We start from the raw sequence: 20,353 nt of genomic DNA, 5'->3' as shown, positions 1-20,353 counted from the left end.
TCTGGAATATAAATCTGGAATCTGGAATATAAAAGCAATTAAAAAAAAATCTAAAAGGCTTCTGAAACTTCTGGAATATAAATCTGGAATCTGGAATATAAAAGCAATTAAAAAAAAAATCTAAAAGGCTTCTGAAGCTTCAGCTGAGAATTTTGAGAAAATCCCAACTCACAGATGGTTTTTCCCTTGATGTTACCAGCTAAAGGAGAAAGGGTGAATGTTAACCACGAGGGTAGGAGACGGATTTGTCAGAGAAGGAAAAAATCCCCGTCGATCTGCATCCATCTCTGTGAACAGCTTCACTTTCAGTTTATTTACAGGGACCTCTGATTTCAACAGATCTTTTCTTTCCATGGTATAAAAATATCCGGGGTGTGTGTGTGTGTGAGTACGGACGTGCACGCAGGTTTAAGAGACATACGTGTTTTTAGATTTGGGGATTCAGGAACAGATTCTGGTAGCTTGTCATTTTGAAAGCACCAGCACCAGACCTTAGACAATGGGGGCTTCCGAGAAAGTCTTGAGAATAACGCACGCTGTTGACCTTGTCCCGAAGTGCCCGGGTCATCCCGTCCTGCGGCCTTGAACTCAGGTATCTCTTGTAAACTAGGACTTCAAATACGCTGCCAAACACAAGAAACTACTTTGTCCGCGGAACATCTTGATTCTTTCTAAATTTCCCGAATCCCCTCAGACAAGTGCCTCATCCAGAAACAGATGTTCTGCACAACAAAATGTCAAAAAGTAGTAGCTTGACCAAATCAGCTCCACACACTTCACTACTGATAATAAGCACTTACAGAGCAGAGCACTTTACGTTTTTCAACTACTTTACTGCATGCTGATTCTCCTCTGACTTTAAGAGGGTAGTTCCAACATTATTCTAGAATGTAGAGTTGTGGGGAGCTGAGTGAGATTTTTCCAGATGGGCTAGGTGTTGCTTGAGAAGTGTCCGGGGAAGCAGTCAGATAGGAGAAGGCAGAACGTGTAAACTATAGACACGTGACCTTAGCCCGTTTGCTCTTCATGGAGCCACTGTGATGACCGAACACCTACTGCCCAAAGTATTCAAAGATTGCCTGGGTGAACACTTTCAGCCCTGGAACATTTCCTCTTTGAAGGAGAAACAGGGATAGGCCAAGTTATTGTTATCTGCACATGGCAACGGACTAGAAGGCATTGCGAAGAAATGCCCTGTCTGGACTTTCCAGGAGCGCTCTGGTCAGAGTGAATCAACCCGGTAACATGCACATGAGTGGGTTGATGACACATGCATCCTGTGAGTAGGTTAGCTACACCTTCAGAAGGAAAGACACAGTTTCTAAGGCCTGCAGCAGAGGCAAGCTCCACGTCCTCATGTAGATGGAAGCTATAATCATGGTGTGCTAGGGCCAGGCATGGATCCGTGCGGTCCCCACACTGCTTGGAGAATTGCTGGGACTCCAGGATCTATTCAGGTGGTAGATGAAGCCTGTTTACATACAGAAAGGACTAGAAATCCTGATTCACCCTTCTCATTCCAGCCTCGAGGATGGAAACTCTTAAACTGCTACGGCGAAGGGGGAGTTTCATTCTGGGCAGCCCTGGGAAGGGCATGAGTGGGCCACTCTTCCCACTGGAGAAAAAAGTGACCTAGTGTGAAAGCAGTCAATGGAACCCCATCCCCAAGGCCAGGCATGTCTGTGTCCTTACCTCCCATTGCCCTGCCTGCCCTCCAGGAGCTTACGCTCTTGAGATTAACTGTAAACAAAGTACAAAAATCACAGGCTGTTAGAACCCATGATCTTTGAACCTAAATTACCCTCGAATTTATAAGAAACTGAAACCATCTTTTCCTTTCATGGAATTCACCAAAATTGGAGTCACATTCCACTGCCCATACATATGTATTTTTGACAAACTGAAAGTTTATTCTGAATGTATCACAACTATTTTTTGTTTTTTTTTCAAGAAATATGGGGTTCTTAATTTAGTCCTTTGAGATCCAAAGTGGCTGGAAGAAAATTGCCCATTTTTAAGTGATTGCTGCTTTCAAGCTACATCCAGAAGTTAGTTCCCTGGCCTTCCTCTGGGATTGGGATGAGATGCAAAATTCAAATAGAAGTACAATCTTTCCTCAAAACGCATGGCATCCAAATTAAGGGCAATTAAGTAGTGAGGCTGGAAGTAGGGGAGAGGATCCTAGAACTGACTCGTCACCATTACAAGTATGGTTGATGAGGCCAGGAGAGGCACCTGACGGAGGACTCACCCTCTGCTACTTAGCAGAGGCCAAGGTTTTAGCTCAGGACACCTGCACTCCCCACCCAGGACCCTTCCCATGTGTTATAGCCTTTTACACTTGCATCTAAAAATTCTGTGTTCTACAGGGCACCTGGGTGGCTCAGTCGGTTAAGCACCTGACTCTTGATTTTGGCTCAGGTCATGATCTCGGGATCCTGAGATCAAGTCTTGTGTTGGGTTCCTAAGATTCTCTCTCTCTCCTTTTGCTTCTCCCCGACCCCATGCACATGTGTGCTTTCTCCTTCTCTTAAAAAAACAAAAGAGTAAAAATTCTGTGTTCTGCAAATAATGGCAAGGAAAAGAGAAATACAAGACAGGAGTCCTATTGACTAAGGAGAGATTTAAGGGTCTCTCAACTAATCCCAAAGTGTGAGCTTGGGTTTTATGTGTTCTCTGCACTGGAGTGGAGATTTGGGGCTGTGCTTCAGTCCTGGGGTGGGGGGAGAGGCGGGATGTGGTGGGCAGGGTGACTGACCGTGAGCTAGCTCAACAAGGGCTCCCCTCTACCACCAGAAGTAAAGTAGCAGAGTAAGGATCTGCACCCCAGCAGGCTTCCAGCCTCTGGCATGGTGCACAACCTTCAGTAGAGTAGAGAAGACCGGCAGGCTCTTTGAGAGGCTGTTCCTGGCAGTGAAGGGATATGAAGAGTGTGGGACAAAGGGAACTGGAGACAAGCCCCTCAGGTCACCGAGTGTGAACAGTGCACCCTGCCTCGCCACACCTGCTGTCAAATCACTTCACAGTAAGATGAAGATGCTCCTGACTCCCTACCAGGTAAAAGCAGTCTCCACGTGTCCTTAGGGACATCTATAAGAAGTGCTTTTACATAACGAAAAAGCGCTAGATCAATGGGTAGTGCTTTTCTATTTAATAATAATAAAATTCAGTAGTAACAATAAGCATGACCTTGGTTTGATCCTGTTCAAAGAATCCAACTGCAAAAAGGCCATTGAGGATATTGGGATGCTCACCGGATGTTTACTAATACTAAAGAATTATTCATTTTTAAGTATGATTTTGGTTTTTAATGTCTCTTAACGTTTAGTAAAAATTAACATCTTTTAATGTTTTGGAAAAAGTTGGTATACTTTTAGAGGAGATACCTACTGAAAGAATGATGGCTGAAACCGTAAAAATACTGTGCTATCTGACACATCCATCTTTATTATTTAAAAAGACAAGGTTATGATGAGGAACGATGAAAATAAATAAGTTTTATCAAAGACCTTGGCACCTACTTGAGATTTAAATGATTTCCTGACTACCCATGAAGAGGGAAAGAAGAATGGAAGGAAATTAATTCTTTAATAGGGGGTACAGCATCTCTCCGAAACGAGAAAAATGTCCTCATTTACAAATGAGGAAATGAAGCTCAGAGAGGTTTAGTGATTTTCTCCAGTTCACACAGCTAGGGAGCAATAGAGGAAGAGTTATGAGCGCCCTGTTCTTGCTGCTCCGCCTCCCTGCTGATGTTAAGGCTGGGGATAGACGGTGACCTTGCCTGGGTTTTCTTAAGTATTCCTAAAACGTGTAATCTTAAGAGTTACTTCCTCACGTGGTAGAAAACAGGCTTTCATTGTCTTTCTCCTCTGGGTGACTCAGCCTTGAACATAGAGTGCAGGCTCAATGTTATCTGGGACCTGAATGGGGGCTTTCGAGGAAGAAAGAGATAGGAACCTGCTATCTTCTGGCCTCCAGCCATAGTCTGGTTCCTGTTACTAAGGATTGATCCGGACTGAACTAATTAAAGTTTAGTTCCTTTGCTTTCTGGCCAGCAGGACAGACAAAAGCCGTAACCATGAGCCGCAGAAACATTAGCCCCGTCCCTAGTTATCAGCTGTTTCCGATTAGTGGCTTGTCTTTGCTAAAGAAGGAAAAAATTAGATAACCTTTCAAGGATCTTCCCAAGCTTAAGATTCTGGGATCCGCAAGTATTGTGAATTGAGATCTGGTGTTTCAACATGGCCCAGACTGAACGGAAGACGAGCAAGAGACCCTCTTCAGAACAGGGGATAAAATCAGCGGGAGAAGCTGGGACAGTGACTGCAGGAGACGGAGCCCAAGTGATGGTTCCAGGAGCTTCACCAAGAGCTCCAGGCCCATTTCCACCAGAAACAAAAGGACTCACCTGTTTAACGAGATTTTCCTAAGGCCTCCTCTCCACCTTCCTCCCCCTCCCAACCGGACTCCGCTCCCTGGGGAGTCTGTTTTGGAACAGACTCTCTCTCCCCATTACAGCCTCTAATAGCCCTGCTGATGTCCTTCCCTGACCCTCTCCAAGCAGAAGAAACACGAAGCCAAACTGGGAGCAGCCCTGTCTTCTTCGCTCGTTATAAGCTTATTTATGCATTCTTCTGACAAAATATTTATTAAGTGCCTACTAGGTGCCAAGTACGGACTGTCTATTTAGTAAATAAATTCTTTAGGTGAAGGGGTGGGGGGTGGGAAGAATATCTCTCCGCTGAGCAAATCCCTTCCATCTTCACAGACAGGAGTGGAGGGAATTGACAAGTCCCAAGGAAACAAGATACAGGATGTGCTGCACGGAGGTGAACTGATGAGAAATTCAAAGTTCCCTCCTTGCTTGCCTCAGACAGATAATGCAGAGCGGATGAAGAGGTGCTAACAGCAGCCACGCTCGCTGGGCCCTTTCCCTTCCTTGACTCTGCACAGGCTCCTGGGGGAGTTGGCCCCTTGGAATGCCTTCTTCCTCCCGGCTCTTCTCCCATAGACCGGGTAAATTCTCCTTCCTGAGGCTTCATTCATGAGCCTGGGTTAAGTACCGTTTATTGTAATTTCTTGCAAAGTTTTCCTGACCACCAAAAGTTCTCTGGGCCCCCACCCCAACTCCTCCCATTCTTCTGCTTTTCTACAGTCCATGCTTTCACTCCTTCGCAGTGGATCTCAACATCATGGACTCATTTCTTGCTAGCAGTCTCCCCAACAGGGCTTCCGGCAAGTTCCTTGAGAGCAGGGTCAGGGTCTTTCGTCTCTATGCCTAAGGCAAGTATGGACCTTTGAAAGGCAATCCAGAAAAATGATCAATATTGTCTCATCAATAAGAATCCAAGTCTTTCTGAGTGACTCACCACGCCTCAATTTTACTAAATAGTTCCTTTACTTTTTTAACATAATAAAGTTTCATTGGAATATAGGTGATTATATCAGAAGACTCTCTATGAACTTCAGCAAGCTTTAAATTCATACTTGTTCCCAGAAAGCACGATCCTAAAGTTAGCTAGAGTCACTGCCACTCTCTCTGTAGGCTTCTTTGGTCATCTTTCACCTATTTTCACTGAGCTGTGACTTGTTCAAGTTCATTGCCACCTTTTTTCTCCGAAGTTGGCCCAAGGATGTGTTCATACCTTTGGAAAATCAGTATTTACTTAATCCTGCAGACCCAAGAACCTGGCCCACTCAGCAAGGTGCTTCCATGTGGCTTAACGACCTTAAACAATTAGTTGGTCAGTGGCCCTGCTTATTAAGTGGTTTTCTACTCTAAATTACCCCCACATATACCTATATATAAATTGGAAGAGGAGGAAAAAATGGAATGTCTAGTGAAAATAATAATAAATTAAAAAAAAAAAAAAACCAGAATGTCACCTTCCTCATTAACTTTCCACAGTTCCTGAAATTCCCAGCATTGCCACGAACTTGAGATGACCAGATGCTCTCATGTGAACTGAAAACATTTCACCACCAGCAGCTTTATAACCTTCAACAGAAATCAGAGCTACAGCAGACACCGACAGAGGTACAGGGCGTGTGACACTTCATTACTATCCCAGGGGGAACTCTCTGTCAGTATCTAAGTTTTCATTCCTCTCTTATTCTCCTTTTTAGGTTAACAGAGACTGTGAACTTGGTGACAGGACTTGTCAGCACTGAAAGAGAACAATTATATTAATCACCCTGACTGCCTTATAATATACTAACGACTTTTTTAGGAATCGTCACAATAACACTTTTTATTTTGGAATTTTTTGTCTTTTTTGGAAGAGCCATGTTTACTTTAAACTTAAACTTGTTCAGAGAAGTTTATTTCAGAGAACCCAGAAATAAAATGCATCTTCAGAAGAAGCCTAACATTCAAAGTTGAAGACTGTGGGTGAAAAATATGAACTTGAATGGACTCAGCTTTTTAATTTTTCCAAGGACTGTCACATTGCCACCAACACAGCCCTGGTTTCAATATGCCACGAGGCAGAAGTCTGGGGTGGTGGCCATTTGTTGCTTGTATGTTTGGATTACTGGTCTCTCTGAATATATGAAAATGTGTGAGGACCCCTTTGGGTTTTCATAAGCAATAGTCTTAAGATCTAAAGAAAGAAAGAACAGTTCCTATGATTATGTCAAAGTTGACTCTGGCTTAATGCTTCTCTACACATCGAACAAGGACTGTTTTCTAGGACTGACTCTCCTGGCACATGGAGTAAATTTTGTTTTCTTGTAAATCATCATTAGAATCCTAGAGTAGGTCGCTTCTGCCACTGCCATGATTTCAGCACAGGGCTGGGTTCTGGACGAGTTTTCATTAACTGACTCTTTTCTGCTCCTAAACTTTTAGGGAGAAATTCATTCGGATAAATGTCCCTTTAATTGCATCTCTTGCTAGCTCCTGATTTAAACTGTGTCTTAAACATATTTAAGCTACAGCAGTGTGGGAAAGAAGGTGAGAGACAGTCAGTCCAACTCTCATTGATTAAATGAGAACAGAGAATCCTGGGGAAGTGAAAGGGTCCAAATTTAGATAATGACAAAACTGAATCTGCTTCTTACTCCTTTGCCAGTCCTCTCTCCACTACAATCGATCACAACATGTTAATCTGGCTTTTGTAAACTGAATTTTATGTTCAAGGCAACTCTTTGGTAGAGCTTTCCATTATAGACAGATTCATTTTGTAAGCATATACATTATCCTAATTTATGCTATACGGCTCTTCAAACATCTTTATCTAGGTAAGCACTGAGGTCCACCTCTGTTCCTCCTGTAGTGTAGAGATACGTGGAGAGAGGGCCACTGGCAAGCTGGGAAATGACAGACAGAGAGGAGACCAGGGTTGGTAAGTTTGGATGCATTCGTTCAAGCACCATGCTTGAATGAATAGGATAAAAAGATAGTCTAGATTTTTCTCTAGAAAAATCAGGATAGATAGTCTCAGATTTTTCCACGAATGTGCGCTGATAGTTCGACAGTTCCACAGTCCCTTTTCTCCAAAACAGGCAGCATTTTAACTGGAATGAAGATTCTATTTGCAGTGGAAATAGAACACGAAAAAAATTAATAAGAAACCAAAATTGCAAGATTCTACCACAAGCCAGTAAACTAAAATCTTCAGGCAATCGAGGCAAAAAATGCTTGCTCCTTGGCCACCCTAAAGAATTTCACATGAACACTAGTTTTATCGTGGCGCGTTAAGATTTCACTGTGCACTGAAAGCTAACAAAAAGCAATTCAGTGTTATGGCGGATCGTGAATCAGGTATAGAACAGTAAGAGGAGTCAGATCTGAGCTTCTGGGAGGGAGGAGAGATCACAAACAGCCCACTGAACACAACCTTCTTAGGCAAACACTGCCAATGGCTTTAGGGATAGAGCTGGGTTGCACAAGGGTCACTATTTCCTTTAAATGGTGAAAACTCAAACCACGTGTAATCAACTCCATTCTTAGGAAATAAGATCCCCACTTCCCTGCATCAGGTAGGGTTGTTGGGTTGTTAGCCTGGATACTTAGGATTCCTTCCAGAATATCGTCCAGCTTAACGGATAACCAGAGAATCTCAAAGGTGTTTTCCCATGTATTTAAAAGGAGAGTACTAGCCCGTAAATAACCTCTGTGTCCCAGAGGGCTTTCTTCTCTCCAGGAATCCAGCTACTACCATCTAATGGGATCAAGACACAAAGAACAATGAGAAACCCCCCTCCTCACTGCAAACCGGCCTTCCTCTCTCAATCCACGTGCATCAAGTAATACAGGCCTACATTTACACAGTTCTAGGCTGTGCCAAACTGTGTGTTGGGAGTTTAAGATCCAGTAATTCATTCAGTCCTAATAACCAGCCCCTGAGGTAGATGCTCCCGGCATCTCTGTTTCACAGAGAAGGAAACTGAAAGGCAGAGAGAGTAAATACATCACCCAACCCCACAACATAGTAAGTAGTAGAGTCAGGATTCAAAGGCAGGCAGTATGATGTTGGAATCCATTCTCTTAATCATGCACTCGTTGACCCTGACCAGGCACCCATGGCTTTGGTATCTCCCTGGAGGAAATGAGATCTGGATACGAAATGGTGCACGAGACAGCCCCTGTTGGATCTGCCTCCCACAGCTCAGGTCCTACAAGTGTCAGTGCTGTCTTCAGAGAGAAGACAAGCCCCATCTACAATCACACACCTGTTTCAGAAAAAACAGCACAGCTCTCCATCACCCCTGGATATCCACCTACCCTGCTCCTCAGCAAAGATTCTGGTCATCTCTATCTCTTAAGCCAAAATAACTTGGTTCTCACCTTTCCAGGCATGAGTGGGGCAAAGCCGCAAGTCCTTTGCACATTTTGGCAAGTGGCTTAGCTCCTCAGTTTTGAGCACAAATTCTAAACAGCAGAGCAAGACTCTGAAAACTTCCCAAGTGTCTGGAACAGCTTCTCCCTCTGAGGAATATATAGAGGCTTTTTGCCAGCCCTCTCTGCTCCCTGGACCAATCCAGACCTTAGAGGAAATCGCAGTCTGGGACGCAGCAGCAGCCCCAGCTGTGGGAGCTGCAGGCCAGACTCCTGTCTCTGCAGCCTTAGGTTTCCGTCTGCTCCAGGAGGATGCTCATTCTGCCCGGGCAGGGCAGGTCCCTCTTGCATGGGTCATTCATGTTTTAACGTGTAAACGTAAGCCAGCTACAGAGCAGCATGCCTTGGGCTGCCCCAGATCTGTCAAAACCATAACCTGCTTGGACGGCAAAGCCCCGCAGATCAGTTAGCCCAACTGGGTGTCACAGTGCTGGAGGTGAGATTCAGAAAAGGCCGGGGGATGTGTGCTGAGTCCCGCCACCAGGCTCTCAGCAGGATGCTGGGAATTCAAGGAAAGGTACTGCCTGCTCCCAAGACCCCCAAACATCCTATTAATATTGTGCAAGTGAGTGATGGAGGCAGGCTCAAGACGTGTGAGCGCTTTCAAGGGTCACCAGAGAAGATTTGGGGGAGGAAATAAACCCCGAGATGAGAAATGTAGGAGACAAAACACCCCGCGGCATTCTACCCACGAGATGCCCCCAAGTTCCCTTAATTCCGCAATTGGTTTTAGGATTATTCTCTACTTTGATAATGACGTCAGATAATTCCTGGGACCCTGCCCCCGTCACCCATCCTTGGCCAGGTTTATCTTGCCTGCCTCTTCCACCTTTTCCTGTCTTATATCACTCCAGGATTATTTCTACCAAAAATGACCTCTTTTGCAGTTCATCCTATCAGGACCCAACGGGTTAATAAATTAATATGTAAATGCGAATGACTTAGGGGTAGGCATGAGTCCAAGCTAAAAATAAATAGCAACCTCATCATCTGTAAGGAAAGCTCTAAATTTAGAACTAAAGATGATTTTCATAATGTTCTCCATTGTCTGAAATTATTTGTTTTAAATTGTTGATTGGGGCCCATCCCTGGCTTGTAAAGTCAATACAGTGTATTATGATCTGATGTTTTAAATTAAATAGATTATAATAGACATATATGCAGGTGCTTTCATTATCAATATTGGTGTGTGTACAAGGTCATTAGATTAACTGTATTTCTTACTATGATTTATAATCAAAGCAGTTTGAAGACCACAGTTCTCTACCATATATTTTATTTACGAGGAACCCTGTCATAGTCACCTTGGCAATCCTAGCACCGAGCACAAAGGCAGCATGTCGACACAAACAGTGCTTGAGCTAAGTGCAATTGTCCAAGTTCTGCCATTTGCCAGCTGCGTAAACACCAGCAAACCAGCTCATCTGAGTGACGAACACTCAGTGTTCATAGAACATGAACACTGCTGGTGTTGACCACTGGGTCTCAAGTTAGGAAAGTAAAACTAGCCGAGGAGACTCCTTGGGCCAGAACCTAAATTACAGTTTGATGTTTAAGGATCCTTGAGGAGAGAATAAAGTGAAAAAAAAAAAAAAATTAATGTAAGGCAATGGAGGGTGATGTCTTGGCCAGGGCTGAAGGTCGAAGCATCAAAGCTGGTTTCTGACCAATCTAGAAGTTTGTATGATGCGTGAATGGACTATTAAAGAATCGAAACTATCTCAGCCATACTAAAAAGTGGCTACAAGCCAACATGTGAAAGATGCGAAATGCAATAGAAATAAATATGAATCCGGCATCTGTTTTGTTTTTAAAACCTTCATAAGGATGGAATAGCCTAAGAGCATGTAAGAGTCTGCTCATTGTCTGAGGCAGGGTTCTGCAGAGAAACATAGCTCATATCTGCACATACGTAAAGAGAAATTTATTTTAAAGAATCGGCTCATGCAGTCGTGGAAGCTCAGCAGTCCCGAGATCTGTGGTCGGCAAGTTGCGGGCCCAGGAGAGCCAATGGCACGTGGTGCTACCGGGAAGCAGAACTGTGGTGCTGGTTCCACTCTGAGTCCAAGTCTGAGGGCAAGAGAGGACCTGGGGCCCAGGGAAGACAGTCAGGCAGGAAGAGAGAGCGAGTCTTCCCTTCCTCAGCCTTTTTGTCCTCGTCCAGCCTTTACTGGATTGGATGAGCCACACACACCCTGGGGAGGAAGGGGCTGACGCCTCTGTGGGTTCAAAGGTTAATCTCCTCCAAACCCACCCTCACAGATGCACCCAGAATCCTGGTTCACCAAATACCTGGGCACGGAATGAACCATCATGCTCACGTAAAATAAACTTGACGTTCTTTCTAAAATAAATGGAAATATTTTTTTTTCTCCTCGCCCTCCCAAACATCGCTCAAAATGACGGTAAATGCATGAAAAGTGTAGAAAGCTATAATAGCACAGAGAAAGGAAACACAGGCCATCACGTTTGGAGTAGTTTCCATCTCTTTATAGAAGGTGGGAAGGCGTGGTTGGGAGTGGTCACTCCAGAAGCTGCGGATAGACCTCAGAGAAGAACCCAGACAGGTGCCCACGTGTTTGCAGGAAGCTCGGGGGGTAGACTCCAAGATGTTCGATAGCACAGAAGCAAGAATTAGCTACAGAGCTGGCAGCAGTGGGGATTATTGAGGTTTTTGTCCAATGGAATGGTTTCCTGCCTACCTCACAGGACTGCTGTGATTTCTTTCTAATACATTTTCTTAATTAAATCATGCATCAGTCTACTTCACCATGGTTAACAACACATGTATTGAGATGCCTTTTATAGCCAATGATGACGCATTGTGGGGAGAACCTCCCATCCGGGGACATCTGGGACCATCTGTGGTCGATGGTGAACAGGCATCCACCCACTGTTGAATCTCTCCTAAGGCTTCCGAGTCCACCTTAAGGCCCGCCGAGAGCACAGGCGGAGTCTTCACCTTACACGGCACTAGATTTCTTTCTTTCTGATAATTTTTAAAAATTATGTGCTAGTTCCATTTATACTTCTGTCACGCAGAAGTATATACTGTCAGCAAGTTGTTATTTCTGCTTCTACATTTTTTTTTTAAAATAAAGAGGCAATACATAGAACTAAAATCCCTTTAAATGCCCGTTCCTAGTTCCATCCTTCTCCCGTCTTCAACACACACAATCCGTATTCAGATTTTGGTATGTGGATTTCATCCAGACTTTTAAAAAATCCTTCACCTACACTGGGTTTGTAAATACTATATGGTAATCATGTATATATGTTTTACTTATGTATATAGCAATATAATCTCCATCCTACTTCTTCGGAATCATGAATTTTTTTGCTTTTATTTATTTTTATTTTTTTTATTGTGTTATGTTAGTCACCATACAATATATCCTTAGTTTTTGATGTAGTGTTCCAAGATTCATTGCACAGGAAACAGTCAACAAAACAGAGGCAGCCCACAGAATGGGAGAAGATATTTGCAAATGACACTACAGACAAAGGACTGATATCTAAGATCTATAAAGGATTTCTTAAACTCAACACCCGAAAAGCAGATAATCACACCAAAAAATGGGCTAAAGAAATGAAGACACTTCTCCAAGGAAGACACACAAATGGCTAGCAGACACATGAAAAAATGTTCATCATCATTAACCATCAGGGAAATTCAAATCAAAACCACATTGAGATACCACCTTACACCAGTTAGAATGGCCAAAATTAACAAGGCAAGAATTGACAAAATGTTGGAGAGGATGTGGAGAAAGGGAGTAATGCAAGTTGGTGCAGCCACTTTGGAAAACAATGTGGAGATTTCTCAAAGAATTAAAAATAGAATTTTTTGCTTTTGGATTACCTTGACGCTTATAGAACATCTATGTTCCAGGGATTTTAAAAACACTTTTCATTCATTTCCATATTTATTTGTCACAATAAAACCATGAAATAAGTGCTTTAATATCATTTTTTTAAAAAAATATTTCATTCATTCATTCATTCATTCACTCATTCATTCATAGAGACTGAGAGGCGGTTGGGGCAGAGGGAGAGGGAGAGAAAGAATCTCCAGCAGACTCTGCCAGGAGCCCAAAGTGGGGCTCAATCTCATGACTCTGGGATCATGACCTGAGTTGAAACAAGAGTTGGACACTTAGCCAACCAAGCCACCCAGGCATCCCTAATGTCATTTTTTAAATGAGGGAACACTCTGATCTTTTAAATGAAGATGAAGTTGAGCCACCTGAGTGGCTCAGTCAGTTAAGTATCTGCGTTTGGTTCAGGTCATGATGCCAGGATCCTGGGATGGAGTCGCACATCCCTGGGATTGAATCCCACATCGTACTCCCTGCTCAGTGAGGTGTCTTCTTCTCCCTTTCCCCCAACTTGTGCTCTCTTTCTCTCTGACAATAAACAAATAAAATCTTTCTAAAAAAATGTGTTCATCTCGAGGGCACCTGGATGGCTCCGTTGGTTATGTGCCTGCTTCTTGGTTTTGGCTCAGGTCATGATCTGAGGTTTATGACCTCGAACCTCAGGTTAGGCTCTGCACTCAGTGGGCCTTCTGCTTGAGACTCTCCATCCCTCTCCTTCTGCCCCTCCCCCAGCTCACATGCTCTCTTTCTCTCCTCTCTATAAAATAAATAAATAAATCTTAAAAATAAAATAAAATGAAATAAAGCTTTGTTCCTCTTGATCAGTCTTTTCAGAAGTTTATTCTATCTGTTAGCCTTTTCCAACAACTAATTTTTGTTAGTGGTAAGCTTATCTTTTGTTCTGTTTCTTACGTTATTGCTTTGTGTTTGTATCTTTATTATTTCCTATCTTCTATTATTTTAAAGTTTATTCCTTTTTTCTAAATTTAAATTCAATTCAGTTAACATATAGTATATTATTAATTTCAATGGTAGAATTCAGTGTTTTGTCAGTTACATGTAATACCCAGTGCACATTACATCACATGCTCTCCTTAATCTCCATCACCCAGTTACCCCATCCCCTCACTCGCTCCCCTCCAGCCACCCTTAGTTTGTTTCCTGGAGTTCAGGGTCTCTTATGGTCTGTGTTTTCAACTTACTTTTTCTTCCCTTCCCCTATATTCATCTGTTTTGTTTCTGAAATTCCACATATGAGTGAAAACATATGGTATTTGTCTTTCTGTGACTGACTTATTTTGCTTAGCATAACACCCTCTAGTTCCATCCACATTTTTGCAAAAGGCAAGACTTCATTCTTTTTGATGGGTGACTAATATTCCATCATTCATACATACACACACATACATACACACACACACACACACACACACACACACACACACCCCACATCTTCTTTATTAATGGACATCTGTGCTGTTTCCATAGTTTGGCTCTTGTGGACATTGCTGCTATAGACTGTAGTGTTTATTCTATCATGTGAATTTTTAAATATTGGTTTATAATTTAAACACTTGGCCAATGCATATTCAGTTTTTCTTCTACTTTAAGGCATAAACAGTCTTATTTTTAATGCTATTTCATCTGCACTGTATGTGTTGACATATTTTTTAGTCCAAGTATTTCATAATTTTTATTATAATGTCCTTTTAACCTATGATTACTAACAACAGTATGGGCTCTTAGCTTTTATATTTTACTTTCTAAAAGTATAATTTCTAAAGTAAATTTTTTTATTATGGATTTTAACTGCATTGCAGTTGAGAAAACGTGGTCTTTGGTTTTAAATTCTGTTGAAATTTGTTGTATATTAGTTAACTTTTGGTAAATGCTCCTCATACACTTGGAAAAATGTATGTTCTTTTTGTTGGGTGTATGCAAATTTCTACACATCTTTATCTATCATAATTAAGCATTTTATTCACACCTTCTCCATGCTTACTCATTATGTCTGTTTCTCAGTTGCTGGAAGATCTTTTAGTACTTCCCAATTTAACATGGATTTTTCAATTTCTTCTAGTAATTGAGACATTATTTTCTTTGTATATTTTGAAACAATATTGTTAAATGCCTACAAGGCCATGATTACTCTACTTTTTTATTAAAAAATCTGTTTATAATATCTATCATTGTCTCTTTCATTCTTTTGCTCTATAATCTATATTATTTAGTATTAACATTTCTACATCACGTTTGTTTAGGTTAGTACTTAACTATGTTCACCATTTCTGGGTCTTTACTACCTTTAAAAATTAAATAGCATATTTCTATGTGTTTCAAATCTGATAATCTATGTCCCTTAATTATTTGTAAGTATAGTGTTTTTTTTCCCCATTTCCTGTGATTAGTAATATATTTGGATGGGTTTTTGCAATCTTACTTTAATCCTGTGTAAACACTTTCCTTTTTTCTAACCTTCTGTTTGAGACAGTTTATTTATTCCTTTCTATTATGCTTTGCACATTTGGTAGTTGTATGTTCTTTTAATTTCCACCCATAGATTTTTAATATAAATGTAAATTAATTTTAACCATCTAAACATTACTATCTCTCTCCTCCCTCCAAAAAAAACCTTAGCTTGAGTATAATGCTTCCTTCTCTCCTGTTATTATATTATTTTCTAGATAAAGAAAAAAAAAGAAATACCAAGTTACTGTTTTTCTTTTTTGCTTTTTGTGGTTTTTTTCCTTCTAATTCCTTATAGTTACTGGAGGTTTATCCTCATGTTTTTGTTCTTGTGTTGCTTTTGGGCTTTTTGTCTCCCAGTCGGTCAGTTTGTTTTCCTTCTTGTTGTAGTAGTTCTTTCAGCAAAGATCTGTGGGAGCACACTTTACAAATTTTTGTATTCCTTTTTTTTTTTTTTTAAGTGTCTTGTTGTAGAATTTAGTCCTTTTGTGGAATTATTTCCTGCGGGAGTTTTTAACCGAGGATCCTGGGTTTTAGAGGCTCTAGGATGGACAGTTTCTGCATCATCTGCCTGGCTATACTGGATGCACTGGTTTTAAACTAGGTCTTGTGTTGATGGAACATGGACAATGGGATGGGGATGCATAGTTTAAATATGGATCATGCCTATGGAAGGTACACACTAGGATTTCTGGCCTGAGCTGGGAGGAGGCAGGAGTAAGTAGGGTATCCTTTGTTTCAGGCTTTATCCTCGCTAGTTGATTGAGACACTATTCTGAAGTCAGTTTCTGGAGATGTTGTGTGGGCAGAGCTCCGTTTTAAGAAATTTGCTCATGAATGGGAGTCAATGAAGCTGAAGCAAGGAGTAAAGCCTATTCTTTCAAGAGGTTTGGGAGTGATTGGAAGTAGAGAAATGATATGTAACTTGAGCAGCACTAAGGATAAGAATCATCTTCAAAAGGATGAATGCAATATGAGCATGTCTATGGGGGTGAATAGGGTGGACAGCTGACGTTTGGAAAGGAGGTAGATCTATCTGAGTTGGAGTGGAAGGAAAATGAAAGTATGATTAATCTAGGAAAGCATATGGTGAAGGGAACAGAAGATGACTAAATCTTTGGTAGCCCCAATCTTCTCAACGACGGAGGAGGTGAGGGTATAGTACTTTGGAAAGGTTCTCATTCACGCTTTCCATTTGGTTCATGGAAGAATTGCAACTGGAAACCCCATGTTTTGTTAAATTATTAAATATTTTGATGGATGGAATTATCTCTTAGGGATGGCCTCACTGTATCTGAACACCACTCAGCCACAGAACAAGATGATTCCCATGGAAATTCCAGGAGTCTCTTACTACATATGTTAAATCAGAAGGAAAATGAAGTTGGGTCCAGACTCCATGCTTTTCTTTTTTTTGCCTCTAGAAAATGTTGAAAACAAGGAGTCCTACTCTGTCTCTAAAGGGCACAGACAACCAACATAATTCTGTGAGAGCTCCTTTTCTGGTATAATTACTCTAATGTAGTATTTATCTTCAAGGTCAGTAGTGGCTGTTAAAACGGCTGTCCTTTCCCTGGAGAACAGCATCCTCCCCAGACAAATAATTTCTGTTGGAAGAACATTCTGTAAGTCCATGTTCTCACTGCAAATATTATCCAACTTAGCACTGGAGGACATTTTAAAAACAAAGGGCTTTCTTGAACTTCCTGAGTCAAAATGTCTTGGTCTACGTTCCCTTTCCATGAAATAAGCAGGATCTTTTGGATGAAGGATAAGTCTTCCCATCTTTCATCTCCATCTTCCTCCAAGTGGTTTTTCAATTTTTATTTTTGTTTTGTTTTGTTTTGTTTTGTTTTAGTTTTGGCTCCCACATCTGAAAAAGGGATTTCGATAGATGACCTCCAAGTTGTCTTCTGTTCCTAACATGCTGGGACTCGGAATCTGGGAATTTATAGCCATTTGTGCCTTAAATCCGCAGCAGGGGGTCAGTGCCTTGAGGCTAAATGGGGAACATGTATGTCTTTGGCTTCCCCAAAGCATGAAGGATCAAGGTACAAAGGGCTAGATTGCTTGTATCAGTAAGTACCTGTAACTGAAAATATAAAATGAGTTATTTAAATAAATGGCAATATCTCCAAATATTACAGCATTGCCTAGGGCTAGCACCTTCATGAGGATTAGAAAAGAGAGGCCATTCCAGGTGGCAGAAATACCTAACTGCATGGCTTCATTAGTGTGGCCCTCACTGAGTTTCACCCTCAGCCTCCTTTCTTGGTTGTGTGCTCTTGTGCAGTGTGCAACACAAACAGCTGTACTAGGTGACCCTTCTGCTACTGTACATCACTTGACCTCCTGTGAAGCCTGAGCAGCAAGTCCTCATGGCTCATCCAAAGGTCTGCATGTAACCTGAGGGGACAGCTGTCCTGGGAACCAGTACTCTACCAAAATAAGCACCCAGAACACAGCCACAAAATCCACATCTCCTCATTTTAGATCCTATTAGGGATCAACATTGTGATGGTTCACATCCTTATTGACCTCAGGCACCTCCAGAAGTAAAGCCTCCCCTGTTCACCAACTATTAACCTCCTATTACTTGGATCCTTCCTTGCTCACGTTCATATTGCTGGCCCTTCTGTCACACTTCTTAAATTAACTTACTTTCTTTATCTTTAGCTTCCCCTCTTATCATTCTCACCACTTCCTGTACTTAACCGAAATTGAACTGCTCCTCAGATTAGAGGGTTTTTTTGTTTGTTTGCTTGTTCCTTCACATCCTGTGGATTTCAGGATTAGGAGGTAATTTAGTTTTTCCCTTGCTATACATCATCACTTCACAGACCTCCTGGTCCTCACAAGATGTGCTTATCCTCTAAGATTGGTGATCCTTAAATAGAACATACAGGAGACCCATGAGAAGACCCATGCATTTATTTGGAACAGCAATATGCACAGCTTTTTAAAAAATTAAAATTAAAGTCCCCTTGCAGTTAAGATTAGCCAAGTCACAGGGTTTTATCTAATTGGGGTGGAATTTGCAGGAACTCACAGGAAAAGGATGCCCACTGAGCTAGCTGGCTTTCTTCTTCCTGACGCTAATGACGACTTGCTGCCGTATGTAGCACTAAGTTGGTATGACATCTTAGCAATCCTAAGGCAGCAAGCCTGAGGGCAGGAGCCATGAACTAAATATGGTTTAGAGGAAAGAAAGAAGAAGCCTCTCGGTATTAGCCTAGAGAGCCTACATCCCAACTTCTTGTTATGCGAAAAAAATATAATTCATTTATTTAACCCATGCTTGAAGCTAAATAAGACAATTAACTCCTCTCTCCTGATTTCTCCTCCTTATTCTCCAAAGACTGTGACTGTGGGGACACAATCTTCTTCTAGCCCTTTGTACCTTGATTCTTGTCATCCTTCACTGTGATATCGGTATCCAGGTGGGGGCCAATCAACATTGACACATAAAGATTTTTTAAAAAATCATTTCTAATTAGCTTTGTCTCACTCCACCAAGGACTCACTTAGGATTTTGTCATAATTAGAAACTGTACTTCCAAAATCTCAAATCCAGTCCTTCCCTCTTCTGACACTCCCTCCTGTTCTACAAGATTAATTAATGGGGCAACTCCATTAAAACAGTCTTTTGACCTCTTCTGATTACTGTCTAATGGACACTCTGCTTCATCACTAACCTTGAAATTCCTCCTCTACTTTCCTCTCCTCCCAGGTGAGACTTCATGAAACTGAAGTATGACCCCTCTTGGGCAAACATTGTCCACCTCTTTGACACCTGCTCCCTCCAATTTATTCATATGGAAAAAACCAAGTCCAGTTTCAAGAAGCATTCAAACATTGTATGGTGATTAAAGGCAGGGGCTCTGAAGCTAGGCTGCTTCGGTTTAATCCAAGCACCTGTCACTTACTGGTTGTGTGACTTTAGGCAAGTTATTTGAACTCTCTGATGTCAGTTACTTCATCTATGACATGTAGTTAATAAATGTAGCTAGTTGTTGGAGTAAGTGGGGATTAAACAAGTTTGCCTCTGTGAAGCATCTAAGAGCTTCCTGGGCTATAGTAAGCACACAATACTAGTGTCTCAGTAGGAAAGCAGATGGCACATTCAAATTAGGATAATTAGAAGAGGGTTTACTTATAAAAGGACCAGCTACAAAAGAGTAGGCAAAGTACAGGTAAACCATGAGGAATAGGACAGTTACCCATGCAGAAGGAGATAGAGGAGGCTTTTACTACTCCTGGGCCAGAACAAAAATAGATGTGTCATTAGGAAACAAATCATTGAAAATGCAGTTGATCCTTGAACTATGTGGCGATTGGGACATTGACACCCCATGCAGTCAAAAATTCATGTATAACTTTTGATTCCCTCCAAACCTAAGTACTAATAGCCTGCTGTAGACTGGAGGCCTTACTGATAACATAAATCATCAGTTAACACATATTTGGTGTGTTATATGTATTATACACTGTACTCTTACAAAAAAGTAAACTAGAGAAAAGAAATGTTATTAAGAAAATCATAAGGGGATGGGTATCACCTGGATAGATCAGTCGGTTAAGTGGCTGACTCTGGATTTTAGTTCAGGTCTTAGTCTCAGGGTCGTGAGATGGAACCCTGTGTTGGGCTCTGTACTGGGCATGGAGCTTAGTTAAGATTCTCTCTCTTCCTTTCCCTCCACCCTTCCACACCCCCACATACATGCCCTATCTCAAAAGAAAAAAAGAGGGGCACCTGGGTGACTCAGTGGGTTAAAGCCTCTGCCTTCGGCTCAGGTCATGATCCCAGGGTCCTGGGATTGAGCCCTGAACCAGGCTCTCTGCTCTGCAGGGAGCCTGCTTCCCCCACTCTGTTGGCCTCTCTGCCTGCTTGTGATCTCTATTTGTCAAATAAATAAATAAAATCTGAAAAAAAGAAAGAAAGAAAGCGAGAGAAAGAGAGAGGTGCCATCTCACCTCCTATATTCATTTGAACTGTAAACTCTTCCTAGACTAATTTTCAAAATTAAACAATTGATGAATTATACTGTTTGCATCATCTGACCAAAAGAAGTGTAAATAACCTTTAAAAATGCATAAAGTCCAGAATCTATAAAGAACTTAGCAAACTCAACACCCAAAGAACAAATAATCCAATCAAGAAATG

The 20,353-nt window shown here is 41.6% G+C and overlaps 1 protein-coding gene across 1 annotated transcript in view; it reads right to left on the bottom strand.

Moving 5' to 3' along the window:
- The window catches only part of RGS5 (regulator of G protein signaling 5), a 49,291-nt gene extending 40,377 nt beyond the window's left edge, over nt 1–8,914 (bottom strand). The window contains exon 1 of the mRNA XM_059413414.1: nt 8,795–8,914. Coding sequence (XP_059269397.1) covers nt 8,795–8,838 — 44 coding nt within the window. The 5' untranslated portion in view covers nt 8,839–8,914. The remainder of the gene's footprint in view (nt 1–8,794) is intronic.
- Between the last annotated feature and the right edge of the window lie 11,439 nt (nt 8,915–20,353).

This window comes from Mustela nigripes, chromosome 10, assembly GCF_022355385.1.
Source record: "Mustela nigripes isolate SB6536 chromosome 10, MUSNIG.SB6536, whole genome shotgun sequence".
Taxonomy (NCBI): Eukaryota; Metazoa; Chordata; class Mammalia; order Carnivora; family Mustelidae; genus Mustela; species Mustela nigripes.
Note: the sequence above shows the minus strand (reverse complement) of the source record. Positions and strands in the feature narration are given on the sequence as shown.